Here is a 13,875-nt window from a genome sequence, read left to right as displayed (position 1 = left end):
TGTTTAGAAAGAAAATTTGGTTTTAAGTTGTACAGTGTCGTGATATGTTTGGACATTTGTCTTCATTAATACCCTTTATGATCTACTAGTTCAGTCTTGATCTGTTCTCCCATTTTCGTATTCCTTTCCTTTTGTTGATCAATGAGCTGAATTCTTGCTGGTTTTTACTAGAACTTCCGGTAGAACATCCTCCTAGAAGTAAACGCTTGCCTATTTACGCAAAGCTTATGCTTGCTGCTCCTGACTTTTGTCGATTCAGTTATGAGCTTTCGCAACTCATTTGACATCTAAGCGTGGACCACACAACGTTTTAAAATTTTGCGGGTTAATGGAGAGGGCACTTGGGGCTCCCGTTGGGCTCACTGACGACCAGCTTGAGCAAAGCACAACAATAAACAATACGTCTACCATGTAGTTGGATCGAACGGCGTTAATGATGAAATGTTTTACAATGTTTTTATGCTATTCTTGTCGAATCTATCCAACAATGTTATGTCGCTGTTACTAATGTTAATTCCCTAATTACGTATATTTCAGTATTGGTAAGTAAAAGCGGTAATTCTGAATTTGAGTTGAATCCGCCCCAATTCGTCTCATCGATTTATTAATGTTAGTTTTATGAGCATCCTAGGTCGTTCAGTATAAAATGCCGAGATAATAATCTTGAAATTTCTTCAGAGCTTTTTCATAAGCTTATTTCTTTCACTTTCAATTGAGCTATGAAAAGTCGATTATCTACGCGGGTAATGTCCGCTGAATATGGCAAATAACAGAACTCGTTCAACCGTAGCCATCGGATTTTCACCATCTTGATCTTCAAAGTGTAAGGTCGAGCGTTATCGTGCGATATAAATGGTTTAGCTCTGCTAATTAGCTTTAGTTATTTATTATCTCCCTTGTTAATCATTCCGTCCAGTTGTTGAGGTTACACTTGAGCCGTAGTGTACGAATCAACACTCATGAAGTTCTAGTAAAGAACACCTCTATTAAACCACTAAATAGATACAGTGAACAGGTGTACATTTGCTCCACCAGCTTAGTTGCGTGCCTTTGTCCGTGTGACCATCTGCGGTTATCGTGAAAAATCCATCACGAGTCACAATTTAATAACGTGAGTGCAAAGAGTAACAAGCGTTTCTACGTTTTTGTTTTTGATCCTCGCTTAAATCATTTTACAATTTTTTGTCACACTAGTTTCAACAAGGTGATAAACTGAGTACTGTATTTTTAAGTACGCTAAACCTGAGTGCTAACACTAGAAACTTGAAGATGGGGTGGTTTCCAACAGATCTTTCAACACTTATTACTCGCATTCACATAGCTTTTTCCAGAAGATCTAATTGCGAACTCAAGGTTTCCTAAACCAACCGCTCACTGTGCTTTCAGTAGTAAATCCTTCATGGAATGCAGAGAGGTTGATACGGCGATCCGTTTCTGCCCCTGTAGTTCCAAGACAAAACCCGTATGGGTAAACGTAAGTTTTATAATTTCTCATGAGTTTCTACAACAAGTCTGCTAAGAGCTTGACTAATTACCTCCTAGTGAATGGTTTCAGATTCCAGCATGTGTACGTGCATCTCAAAAACAAAAATAAAGGTTGCGCCGTTATAAGCAGAGTTATCTTGAAATACAAGAATGGCGTTTCTTTTTTATACAACTGTAGTTTATTATTTAGGTAGAGAATTGGATTGGTTTCGAAAACAAATTGAATTATTGTCGGCATCCTGAATAGTTGATAAAAAATAAGGCTCTTAGGTATAATGCACTTATAAAATACTTGATTAGTCCAACGTTTAACATTCTTAGAAACAATATTAACAGACATTTTCAAATATATAGGAATGACATGTGAGTGGAAAGCTGCGGTTTGGTATCTTATTGGTAGTAGAACGAAAAATAAAAAACGATCGACTTTTAAAATTGCTTAATATGATCATAGCTAACACCAACAGGTAGTGGAACTTTACTCCGAAAGTATTCACTATGTTCTTCCCAACCTATAAAAAGGCAGGTTCCTGTGGAGCAGTTAGCCCTGGCTCCTTTTTAAATTCAATTACGTATTTTTCTTTTTAATTAAACCGCTCATAATTAGATTTTGTAATAAGAATATTTGAAAAATCCTTATTTTCTCACAGCTTTCAAGATTGTTTCTTTTTTGGGATTTCTTTTCGAACTGCCTTTAAAAGTTGTTTAAAAGGTGTCTTAATTTAAATATTTTTCTGATCCTTTAATATTTATTTTAATAAAAGCATTATTCTGCTGAAACCTTATTATGACTTTATCATACATTGCAACTCATTATCTTCTTGGAATAACGTCGTTTGACTTTTTGTGAACTTACTGAACCCTCTTTTCCCCATGCTATTCATAGCGTACTTCATTGGCTATTGCAATTATAAAAAGCATTAGGACCAGTACGGACGTAGTGCATTTTACTAAATTAAGCTTATCACATATCAAGTGCTTTCAATACCACGATCCACGGTTCTGAATCAGCGAGAGCATTGGCGCATTTCTTTATGCCCAAACCCTGTAAAAGCTCACGTTTGAAATATATGCTATAGACTTATATTTTAATTTCTATACAAAAACACCTAAACTTTAAAACGGCACAGAGAGCATAAAACGAAAGATTGTATGATGTTCCTAAACTGTATAGTAACTTAAAGCTTTCATCTCACGTAAAATTTTTTCACGAACTGTGGGTTCCAAGTACGAGAATGCTGGCGTGAAGACTACAAAAGCATCAGGCCGTGAATTTCTCAACAAAAAGAAAGCATTATTTTGAATAGAAACGTTTTTGCCATGAGTAGCCATCTTATAAAGTTAAGTGAACTTATGAGAAATTCATCTTTACAGATGGAGTGCGCATATTCTGTATCGGAACGGTTTCGGCGAGATTTCTCGCTAACGCCGTATAGTTTATCTGTAGGAGTGGCTGTGTTGGGCCAATGTCATCAACGTTTGCTGCAGATAAAGCCGTTCGATTCAGCGCAGCTTCCATTGAAATTAACTAGAGCGCAGCAGCGTAACGCAATGTTTCTGTTTCTGCGACTTATCAATCAGGCAGACATGGGATACCAGGTACAGTACTCAGGGCCTGTAGCCCTATGATGTTAATATAGGACCCCTGAATAACCATGACGTATTGATCACTTCTGCGTCTATAACTTGTTATATGATGAATGGTCTTCTACGAACTGCTGCAAACCATACGAAATTCCCACATTTGACTATGAAATACTTTTTTTTTTTGTCAGTTCCGTTAAATCATGTCCACGAGAAACATGCTCCTTACCCATTTGTTTAAACCTAGTGGCTCTACACCACATACTAAAGAAATGTTTCCCAATTTTATTTTTCAGGAATTGCTTAACGTGTGCTCGAAGGCATTACATCCTGCAATTTACGCAGGATTAATTCGTGATATGAGTTTACTACGTGCTGAGGGCATGGACGCGATTCTTCTTAAAATCAGAGAGATCGAAAGATTGTTTGCGGATACCAACATAAATTCGGAACTCTGTGTGGTTCATCGAAATTCGGCTGTTGGAAAGTTTCTTCGAAAACTTGCTTTAGCAGTCGGATCATTGGACTTTACTTCACATGTTCAGTTCGCACATCGGGTAGCACGATACGTTGATGAGGAAACAAGTGGACGCTGTCTTGCGGAGGTAGACCAACCTTTAGGTCAAGTTACGCTTGATGATGTCTCAATGGCTATTGATACGGCAGCAGATGACGGCGATGAGGGACCAAGTGTACTTGACGAGTCCGTAATGGCTCTATATGGCAAGGAAAAAGCACGAGCATTTCTTAGACGGCAAGGGCAAAAACTTCGAGACAACCCTGCTGCTGGACTTCCGCCGAAAGAACTGCACCGCGAAATTGTTCAAATACTACGTAGCAGTCCAGACATGGCCGAAGTGTACTATCTGTCATTTATGAACCATCTAACGTTTGGAGAATACGTATCCGCCATAGAGGACTGTCATAAGCATTTTCTATTGAAAAGAAATATTGCGGGGAAAAAGTTCCGCTATGCACTGCTAAACTTAGCTATGGTCCATAGACGGTTTGGACACATGAAACAGGCTGAGCTTGCTTTAAAGGAATGCATCGATCTTTCGCAACAATCTAGTGACAAGGAATGCCTTCAACATGCATTGGCATGGCTTTGTCGTACCAATCAGGATGTAATGAGCTGCTATATCAGGACTTCGATCGTGCAGAGCTGTCAACAACAGCTGTGGTCATTGTATAGTCTCGGATTGCAAACCCTTTCACGCTTGGGTGCTATGAGTGGTTGTCCGCCTAGCACTTGTATTGAAAGCTTAACAGGCAAATGCCCTAAACAACTGGAAGCTCCAGAGGTGCAGGTTAACCTTGCAATAAGCTCTGCCATTCTTTGGGTGGGTTACGGTTTTCATCAGAATGCCAAGCTGCATTGCGAGGCCATCTTGCACTTGAGTCAAACGCGGGTAACACCCTCTCACCGGGATTGGGTAGTAGTTAACGAAAGTACCATCATGGCCTTAGTATTCGTAGCACGTTACGCCGTACTGGACTATGATTATGAGACAGCACAAAAGCTTATAGACGTAGCACGCTCAATGGTTCCAGAGTACGCGGAATTGAAGCACCTTGTCGAGTTGGCAGCTTTATGCAATACATGTGAACGTGCACTTCACAGAGATCAAATAGAGGAGTGTGAGTCTGCTGTTGCCTCTTTAGCTTTACTGTCCACTTCGGATGCCCAGCTTTACCGGGTTAGATTATTGCAACAGATGGGCAATTATGAGCAGGCTGTAAAGCTGGTCAACTCATTGCAAAGTGAGCAGGATTCCTCAGGCGCATACTGTAATCTTGTGTCAAGACTTTTGCAGGCCAGGATTTTGATTGACGCTGGGGGAGACAACGCCATACAGTTGATTTTACGTGGTCTTGCCGTTTGCGACCGATTCCACCTGCGATATCTAGAGGCAATGTTCAAGCTCGAGCTAATTCGCGCTCAGGCAAGAGCTGGGTTTTCTCAAGATCTCTTACGGGGTACCTTAAAATCGGTAACTCCAATGATCTTATCGCACGGATCCAAGGAGGACAAACTGCTTCTTAGAAGCATCGAAGCAGAAGTGGCAGATGGAGAACAATCAATTGAAGAGATGACGGTATGCTTTGAAGAGTGGCAGGCTTTGGGAGACTTCTACAAAGCTAAACGAGCTCTGCAGTTTCTTGCAAAACGTTGCCATGACAGTGAAGATTTTAAGCGTCGAAACGAATTTGCTAAGATGTTTCGTCAGATGGTAACTCGAATATGATGTCAAAGCCCATGGCGCGTTTAATGAAGCATAATGGGACAGGCTTGATTAAATGAGAACTATGTATATTGACGTAAATATAATTTTTATAATGCTGCTTTGTCGTAATTTCGTGTGTTATCTAAGCACTGCTGTTTTTTTTGGAAGCAATGAAACAGTGGTAATGCTGAATCGCCCGGTTATAGGTTAGGCATTATGTAACATTGATAGGTAATTATGGTCAATAGCTTCACTCAACCTTGATACCCAGAAATCATTATTTTAAAAAATGTTCTATTCCTGATAATTGTATTTAACTAATAAACATAACTCCAAGCTCTATCTAAGTATAAAAATGGCATCGAGTAATGCTATACTTACTATAAGATTTAAGGCGGCCGATTTGAGCTAGAAACTCGAGCTTTTAAAAGTAAACGTAAAAAGTATGGTTTCTTTAACTTACAGGACGGCTCGAACCCTTCGCCCCTTAATTGAGCTGAAAAACCGGGAAGATTGTCGAAAGTAGGGTCTAAGGCGTTTAAATTTTAAATGTAGGTTACTAAAGAACCAGTTCTTTTGCCGTACAACACCATCGGTCCATTTTCTTCTGCCATTCATGGAAAAAACAAGCAAATCTCTAGAGAAAATAAATATGTCCGTTACGTCATCAAAGCGTCTAACAAAGGAGGTACTAGAGAAAAAAGCGACCTGATGCGGGGCAAATGAGGGATAAAGAAGTAGCAGTACCAACGGAGGCTACAAACCGGGACGAGAGTAAAGGGTAGACGCCGGCAGAAGGTACACTGAATATCTATGAGGACGACTGTACCCGACTTCAGCCACTTCTGTACCACACAAACGTTCTGGAACTAGGTAGTGGTGAGGAAAACGATTCTAACAGTTTCTAAAAAGTATAGAGGGGGTAACTGATCTCGGGGAAGATTTGTGCACTTTTATAAGAAAAATAGGCACCTGAACGTCAAAATCATCGTTGCCTATTGGTTAGTGGTAACGACTACACCTCCGGCGGAAGACCTTAAAGTAAAAGAAAAACGAAGTTTATTCCAGAAAACGATGGCGAGAGAAAAAAAGCAGTAAGACCAGAAAGTTTTATGCACCTTTTGAGCCAGACCAGTGTGGAATTTTTCAAAAGGGGACGGCGACTTAGACGCGAAAAAAGAGATCGTTACGCTGACTGGGAGCTGCGACTCTAAAAACGAGTTTGAAACGCTTATGTACATGGCCTGACCCGAAAGAATGTATAAAAACGCAACTCGATTAGAAGGCAGGATTCCAAAAGAGAGCTCTTCCATAATTGTCGTCGTTAAAGAACATGATCTCTAAAAAGCATGTGAACGTAATATCGCAACGTAACAAGGAAAGCTGCAAACAGAGTAGGCAGATAACCCTTAAGACAATACAGAGTACACGAGAATATGAACAGCTAATCACCGGAATCTTGAACTAATGTTGCAGCTGAAGCGACTCACACCACGACAAGATCGACGCCTCTATAAGGAAAGGATGACAACGGCAAAAAAAGCAGGTAATGGGTCAGATAGCTGTCGGCAGTAGTTCCGAAAAGATAGGCAGCTCTAATAGAAGAGAGCTCGTTGAGAAACTTAGGGCCTAAGATGAAAAGGACAAAGAAAACGTGCCGAGAAATACGCGACAGCTCTTCAGAAAGGCCTATTTCTTGGTAGAAATTTTCAAAGATCTTCACATCCACTCCAACCGCAACATTTTAATTCATGTTCTGATAGACAAGACAGCGTCTCAAAAAAAAAAATTAGATATATATCTGTTACGAGAGACAAGCGTTTTGACATCTCAGATAAACGAGAACTGGATGAAGGCAAACTAGCTGTTCTGTGTGTTCTAGACCATGACATTAAAAATAGAAGAAGCGGGTCAGGAAAAGAATTTTCCTGGATAACGCTTGAAGATATAAGCAGGTTGTTTTCGTGCTACTGTAGTCCAAAAACGTATAACTGGGAAACTAGGTACGCTGTTTGATGAGCTGATAGCCAACCTTGAATCTCGGAACTTGTTCAACAGGAATCAATAAGAAATCTCAATACTTTGACAATAAGCTTCTCGGGAGATTTTAGCGCACATTGTTAGGCATGGGAATCACGAGGGACCAATAGAAGAAAGCGAGCCCTAATGGAATGGTTAGTCACCCACGACTTAACAAAGTGGAAGTGCCGCTTTTCCTGTCGCGAGGAGACCTAGGCAAATTTCATGACATACAGAACAGATGACTGAATGAAAGGTGCTTGAAGAAGAGAACGCAAGTGACCATATCTGTATTGAGTGTTGCGCCACTGGCAGTAAAACTAGGAGCGTCCTAAATGAACCGCATTTGAAACTTCAAAATAGAAGGGAAACAAAAATAATCATTGGTAGCATCCTTAAAGAAGAAAAATTACCGACAAATGCCTCAGATCTACAGGGGGCCTTGCTAAAGAATTAGGATACACTCTAAACGGTAACTGCTAGTTATACCGAAACATTGGGGGAACCAAAGCATTGTCGATGTAAGAGAAGAGTGCTTGAGACTACAATAGTGCCTTAAAAAACAATAACTCCACAGAAACTGGGGAGATCAAGGTACTCGTTAGTAAATACAGTCGGCGCAGGGCTACACTGAAAAGAGATTCTCAGCAGCAAATAAAATTCCGGACAAGATTTTTTTTCAACGAAATGAATAACAACCCTTGGGGAAGATTTTCAGCAGTTTATATGAACGATCAAACGTAAAACTAGAACTGCAATCTCACCTGAGGCAAAAAAAGGAGAGGTTCAAAAACTATTCCCTACACACCTGAAATTTCACAAGACTGGATATAAGTAACAACATGATAACGAAAACAAAGTCCTAAAGATTGAAGTCATTGTTGGGGATGAACTTATAAAGCCAGGAAAAGCTTCCGGAATAAACCATATACCGTCCACTGTAATTCAAGTTCTTCTGAAGATATACTCAAACTCTTAATGATAGGGCAGGTAGGAAAAGGGGCATTCTTCGGGACAAAGTGGTTCCTTTTAGACGATCCACCTTCTCGAAGCTTTGGCCAAAGTACTCGAGGTGATCCTTGAGAAACGACTAGGGACTTCGCCGAAAACTATTGACTCCTATCGAATGTGCAGTACGGCTTCAGAAAAAATGGTCCGTCTTGGCAGCGATTCGCAGAGTCTTGTCAACGACAAAAATGACTATATCAACAATATCGGAAGCTCGGGAACTGTTCTTGATGATTTTGCGAGACGCGGAAGGTGACTTCGACAGCCTGTCTGGGAATGGGGTCTTAGATAAGCCGAGCTTAGATTAGCAACACTGGTCTCGCCGTGGTAACAGAATGATATCCAGCCCCTATAGCTAGGGGAAGCGATAAGAGTCGTTAAAACATTTCGTTAAAACACTTGACCGTATACCTGAACCATGCCATGCGCGAAACTCCCGCATATAGGCAAGCAACAGAAGCAACTAACATAGCCAAATTTATGCACAACATAACCGATTCTAAAAAAGAAAAAGAATGATTTCTGAACTCCGTAGAAAAGTTCAAACTGTCAGTACGGACATCCCTTGTCCTGTCAATAAGTACCAAGCGTACTTTCTTGCGCAGAACACAACTCATCCTACCGTTTAGAGATTTGTGAGTTGTTTTTTGGTTTTGTTTGTCTCTGTTGCCTATTGGGTTCATTTAAAATCGTCAAAAGGATCTTTAAGTACCCTTTGAAGAATGTTGAGTTTGGTTTTGGAATTGCAAGGTGAATTGAGTGGCAGCCTCGAACGGTCCTGCTGTATCCAAGGAAGAAACGATCCCGAAATAGTTGCAGAAAATTCGGGTTTTATTATTTTGATATTGGCTCGCTATATATATTTCCTACTTTGAACTAGAACATCAAATTGAACTAAAGGGATTGAGAAATTGATTTCCTTAATTGATTCAGTGAACTTAATGATACTGAAGGAACAGCTTTATATAAAAGTATAGTTGCAGAAAATGCTTCGGTCGCACAGTACTATACTAATTATTCATTGCATGAAAAGTAATAAAGATCATGTTTTTGACGCGCTTATTTAGTTTGGGGCATCCAAGGCGGTGAGGATCATGACAGCAGGCTCAAGCATATAAATTAGGGTGTCCAAAGATTCATACAGCACTTTTATGGTTACGACGGAATTAGCAAATGGTAGCCATCCCGGCCAGACCACTCCTTGCAGAAAGAAACGGACTGACAAGACTAACGCTTCGCAGTATAATCCAATATGTCAACATGAACCTCTTGCAAGAGATGAGCGATCGCTGTGCGGAAATACCCGCGTCGAGCTTGGCAGGAAGTCCGAAGGGTTACTCCGGCCAATTGACCCGAAAGAGACATGCCATTCGTTCCTACCAATCTATATTACCGCTAAACGAAGGGCAGGGTCGGTTCGGTGTATGCTAGTGAGTGGTAATCTCGGCGGAAATAAATCCAACCGTTAAAAAAACTGAACTTCACACTAGGCCCACGTGTAATAGGTTTGTTTTTCAAACAACCATGCTGGGAAGTTTCAGTTCGATACGATTAGCTGACCTGACGCTAACGCCATCTATCGGCTCCAGCGGAAGATTTTTTCTCAACCTGACATTTATGATATACAAGGCGATAGGTTAATATGCTCTGTTCGGGTTTTCGATTTCAGGGGAAAATGCAAACAAGTGCTATTAAACAAAAAAAACTCTAACTGTGCCTTCAAATAAAAACACGTTATTTGACTGGGTGGGAAGAATTAAGTCACGGCAATATAACTTAGGGAATTGAATCAAACTGTTTCAAACAATCTTTATGTTGAGAGTTTCTTAAGGCCATGTGATTAATAATAGCATAACTTATTGTTTGGTAGTTGTATAAGGCATGCGAATTTATTATTTTCAATAAGTGACTGCAAATCATGACACGTTTGTCGATATTTTAACGTTATATAATTACTATGCAAAACAAGGTGTTACGTCAGTAATAACATCGGATGGATATTTGATAGAAACATTTTATTTTTTCTTCTGTTGTTCTTGCAGCCATTGTTGTTATATTTATTATCGTCATTATGTTTTTCTTCTAGTCTATACATCATTCACCTGCCATGGTGAGGACAAAATACACTGAAAGACCCTAACAAACGCAAACTGGCTTGCTCCAGTGCTAACATCTCTCTGCATATCAGGTTGGCCTATAAAGGAACATAATTTTTTAATTAGAAACCACGTGGTCGCAAATAACTTCACCACAATTTTGTCTAGCATGTGCACGTATGTTGACGCTGAAATGTCGGCACAAAATAGGGATATTATTACAGAATGGGATAAATATTGTTAGCACTAAAGAAACAACCATAATTCAAGAAGGTTGAATAATATCATTATAATAAGTACCATAAAATAAAACACGAAAATGAGAAATAATATAATGTTGTATATAGCAATAATATTATTTAAACATAAGCTAATGGGAGGAGGTGCATGTTGTTTCTGAGTTTGAGTATAGCCGATTTCCCAGGCCGGAATCGAAGTCACTCTGATAATTATAGAGCCTTGCGGCCCACAAACATACTGCTCAAGTTCTGCCTCCCACAGGGGTGCCTCAGGCCGATTTTAAGGCGACCTCGAGGCTATATATCTTATAATAATAATTATTATTATATTATTATTAATATTTTTTATATCAGTATGTACAATGGGCAATGAGTATTGAGTGTCGTAGTGCGTTTAACGAGATACCACCGCCGTCCTGGAGGGCAAAGGGGACATAGTCAGGAAAAGGGAACAAACCGTCAAATAAATAAATCTGAGGGATTTCGTTTGCCTTCAAAGGGAAAGACAAACTCACAAGTGCTGGAGTTCCGCTCAGATAGACTTTGAGAGGGCCTACTGTGTGACTTACATTGCATCACTTATTACATATTGTTCTAGTTTCCTCTACTAACACCATTCACTTGAATGATACACCAAAGAATCTTTAGTAGCAATATTAACTATACATTCTAGCATATCTGCCAATGCTATTTACGTTCACCTGATCTCCTGCTCGGCAGATGCTGACGGAATAAGATGTGATCAATGCAAAGCATTCATAAAACGCCGACATGTGATGACGCTTTTCATAATCAGGCTTTCTTGACTGAACGATAATACAGGCTTCATTTCATAATGATAATCAAACTTCGTTCCGGCTGGCTTTGGCTCTCGCATACTGTATTCCTATACAGTCGACCACTAATCAATCACTATAGACATAGTGAGACGTTTGCATCTTCCGGATCATACGATAATGCTAGTAACTATTATGGCGAGGTCCTGCCTCGTCTAAACACCTAACGGGAGAGAGGTCAAAAGTCTTGCTTTATTGGTTCACATTGGACAACTCGGTACAACTTCGTTAGTGAGTACGCTGATGTCGAAGCTCACACAAATCAAGGTCATCGCGTTTTCCCTGTAGTTATGGTTTTGGTGGAGAGTTTTTAACATTCTGTATATAAAATCCAGAAAAATTCTCTGATCACATTGTCCATTTCTTCGAGCAAATTCAGCTACTGGCCACTTCTGTCGAGGTGAATATGTCCCTCTGGATACTGTTACGGTGAGTTCGAGGGGCAGAAAAATTGAGTTTTGTTGCTGCTGCTGCTGCTATCGGTTTTACATTGCTCTGGTCTGTTGTGTTGTATACAATGAGTTCCGGCTAGTCGTGCGATTTCGCCTCGCTCTGCCGGTATTCACTATAGTACATTATATGTTCCGCCTTCTTGCAGTATTAGTTGCTATAATATACCCTAATATTACAACTAGTATTTATATTACTCGCGTCGTCTGTATGTTTCTCCGTCGCCATGTTTATCTCAGCGCTCGAATATATTAATGTCTTTTCTCTGTATTTACTTCTCACACGAATCATATTCTCACTCTCTTTCACATCCAATATGTATATGTATATAGATTTATTTATATATAGCAACACAATTGTTACACATATTTATACAACTAGATAGTTTGAAAGGGCTCTATGTTAGGGGCCGTGGTTGTGATCCATAGTGTTGTGTCTATCTGCTTCGTGCCTTCGTTACCACAGCCTGTGTGTGTGTGTGTTCCTAACAGCCATTTTTGCATTTTGTTTAGGTTGACACAGTTACACTGCTCGTGTTTTCATAATGCAATTGTGTAGAGTTGTTGGCTCAAGGTCAGTTGCGATCCGTCAGATCTGTCAGTCGACAAATCGCACTGCCCTACATTAACTTTATCAAGTCGTCGTCGCCTAGGAAAAAGGTCTGACATAAAGTGGCTCCGATTAGATTGATTGCCGCGTTTTGGAATGCACCGACTCACTTGAATACGCGAGCGTGCATTTTAAACTGGATCAAATAGATGAGCAAAACAGACAAGTGTTTTAGGTGGATGGTACTCAAAGGGTTCGAATGTAGGGATATTAAAATACAGCGTTTACTGGCTTGCACGAAATAACCGATCCCTCATAGGTAAAAACAACTCTTAATGGTTAATGCGTAAATATCATAGATTCATTCCATTAGCTTTCGTCACAGCTCATATATTGCAATTAGCTTGATTTAACATCGGAGAAAGGAGCTGATAGTTCAGCAAAACCTTCACAAAATGGCGATCTTTACTTCAATTCACTAGATAATGAGTAAGGCTTTTCAAAATAGGATGACATATGACAGTTAAAAGTAGGGGTAGAGCAGTCGTTGTGATTTTTCGTCGTTCACTTCTTGTCATCCTCCTTCTTGGGATCGACTTGAGGGGGAACGTTTAGCAGCGGATTAGGTACTCCCGATACCCCGTTAGGAACACCGGTCGGGACCCCTGTCACACCGGTGACACCAGGTGGAACAGATGATACGGGGGTGTAACTTCCACTGAGATGTTTGTCGAGGTACTTGAGCGACTCGTTAATGCAGTTTTGCATGGCGGTACAGGCAGCCACTACGGCCGGCGACCCGAAGCCATGCGTGATGAGCGCAAAATGCGTAAGGTGCCGTTGAATATTTGGCTCAAGAACCACCTGCGGCCGAGTGTTGCACAGAGGTGTCCTGTAATCACAAATAATAACAGCTGAGACAAAACCGTTAACTTCACAGCCCCAGTCAATTAGATAAAAGCACTCATAGTTGTAAGGCGTGAAGTTTAATCAAAATATATGTTCATCTATTCTTTTATTCTTCTCTACCACTGATCTGTTTATCGTCTTCGTTAATAACTACTAAAAAGCTTAAGGCGACCTTAAATGTAAATCTAGATATCTAGCTTGGTTCTATTGGTAGCCACGCTGGTTCAATGGATCGAAAGAAAAATATTAACTTTTGTTCAAAAATGAATGAATCATTTATTACAGATTGGTATGTATTTATTGTAGTAAATATCGCCCTAATTCAAGTCATCCTCCTCAAGTCCTCCTGGGTAAATAATAATCGTCCAAATGGAACGCACTTACGTCACCGATTTTCTCGGTACTGAAAACCCTTTATATTTTCGGTCGTTAGGACAGCCGTCATCGATTTGTCTTTTTTTATTATCGAAAC

The 13,875-nt window shown here is 40.1% G+C and overlaps 2 protein-coding genes across 7 annotated transcripts in view; one reads left to right on the top strand and one right to left on the bottom strand.

Moving 5' to 3' along the window:
* Positions 1-385: 385 nt before the first annotated feature.
* On the top strand, positions 386-5,426 carry ida (anaphase promoting complex subunit 5 ida). 5 transcript variants are annotated; one of them, XM_086980410.1, is made up of 4 exons: positions 389-542; positions 1,036-1,111; positions 2,860-3,084; positions 3,366-5,426. In XM_086980410.1, exons 3-4 carry the CDS (start codon positions 2,860-2,862, stop codon positions 5,316-5,318), a joined length of 2,178 nt encoding a protein of 725 aa, XP_086836536.1. In that variant the 5' UTR covers positions 389-542; positions 1,036-1,111; the 3' UTR covers positions 5,319-5,426. The 5 variants fall into 5 exon arrangements, with proteins under 5 accessions (XP_086836535.1, XP_086836536.1, XP_022649433.1 ...); XM_022793698.2 differs by lacking the exon at positions 1,036-1,111 and adding an exon at positions 1,387-1,474 and having other exon boundaries at positions 390-542; XM_086980411.1 differs by having other exon boundaries at positions 391-542; positions 1,016-1,111.
* A 4,894-nt stretch (positions 5,427-10,320) lies between these two features.
* TfAP-2 (transcription factor AP-2) overlaps positions 10,321-13,875 on the bottom strand; it is a 174,794-nt gene continuing 171,239 nt past the window's right edge. For both annotated transcript variants that reach the window (XM_022790331.2, XM_022790330.2), the window contains exon 8: positions 10,321-13,386. In XM_022790331.2, coding sequence (XP_022646066.1) covers positions 13,059-13,386 — 328 coding nt within the window. In that variant the 3' untranslated portion in view covers positions 10,321-13,058. The remainder of the gene's footprint in view (positions 13,387-13,875) is intronic.

This window comes from Varroa destructor, unplaced genomic scaffold, assembly GCF_002443255.2.
Source record: "Varroa destructor unplaced genomic scaffold, Vdes_3.0 BEIS01000002.1, whole genome shotgun sequence".
NCBI lineage: Eukaryota > Metazoa > Arthropoda > Arachnida > Mesostigmata > Varroidae > Varroa > Varroa destructor.
The sequence above is the reverse complement of the archived record's forward strand: the minus strand, read 5'-3'. Positions and strand labels throughout refer to the sequence as shown.

What these genes read in the sequence shown, in the direction of transcription:
- ida (XM_022793698.2), top strand. Translation starts at nt 1,400, where the DNA reads ATGGAATGCAGAGAGGTTGATACGGCGATCCGTTTCTGCCCCTGTAGT. An exon ending in CAAAACCCGTATGGGTAAAC is followed by an intron (nt 1,475 to 2,859) that starts GTAAGTTTTATA and finishes TCATCTTTACAG; the next exon opens with ATGGAGTGCGCATATTCTGT. An exon ending in AGGCAGACATGGGATACCAG is followed by an intron (nt 3,085 to 3,365) that starts GTACAGTACTCA and finishes TTTATTTTTCAG; the next exon opens with GAATTGCTTAACGTGTGCTC.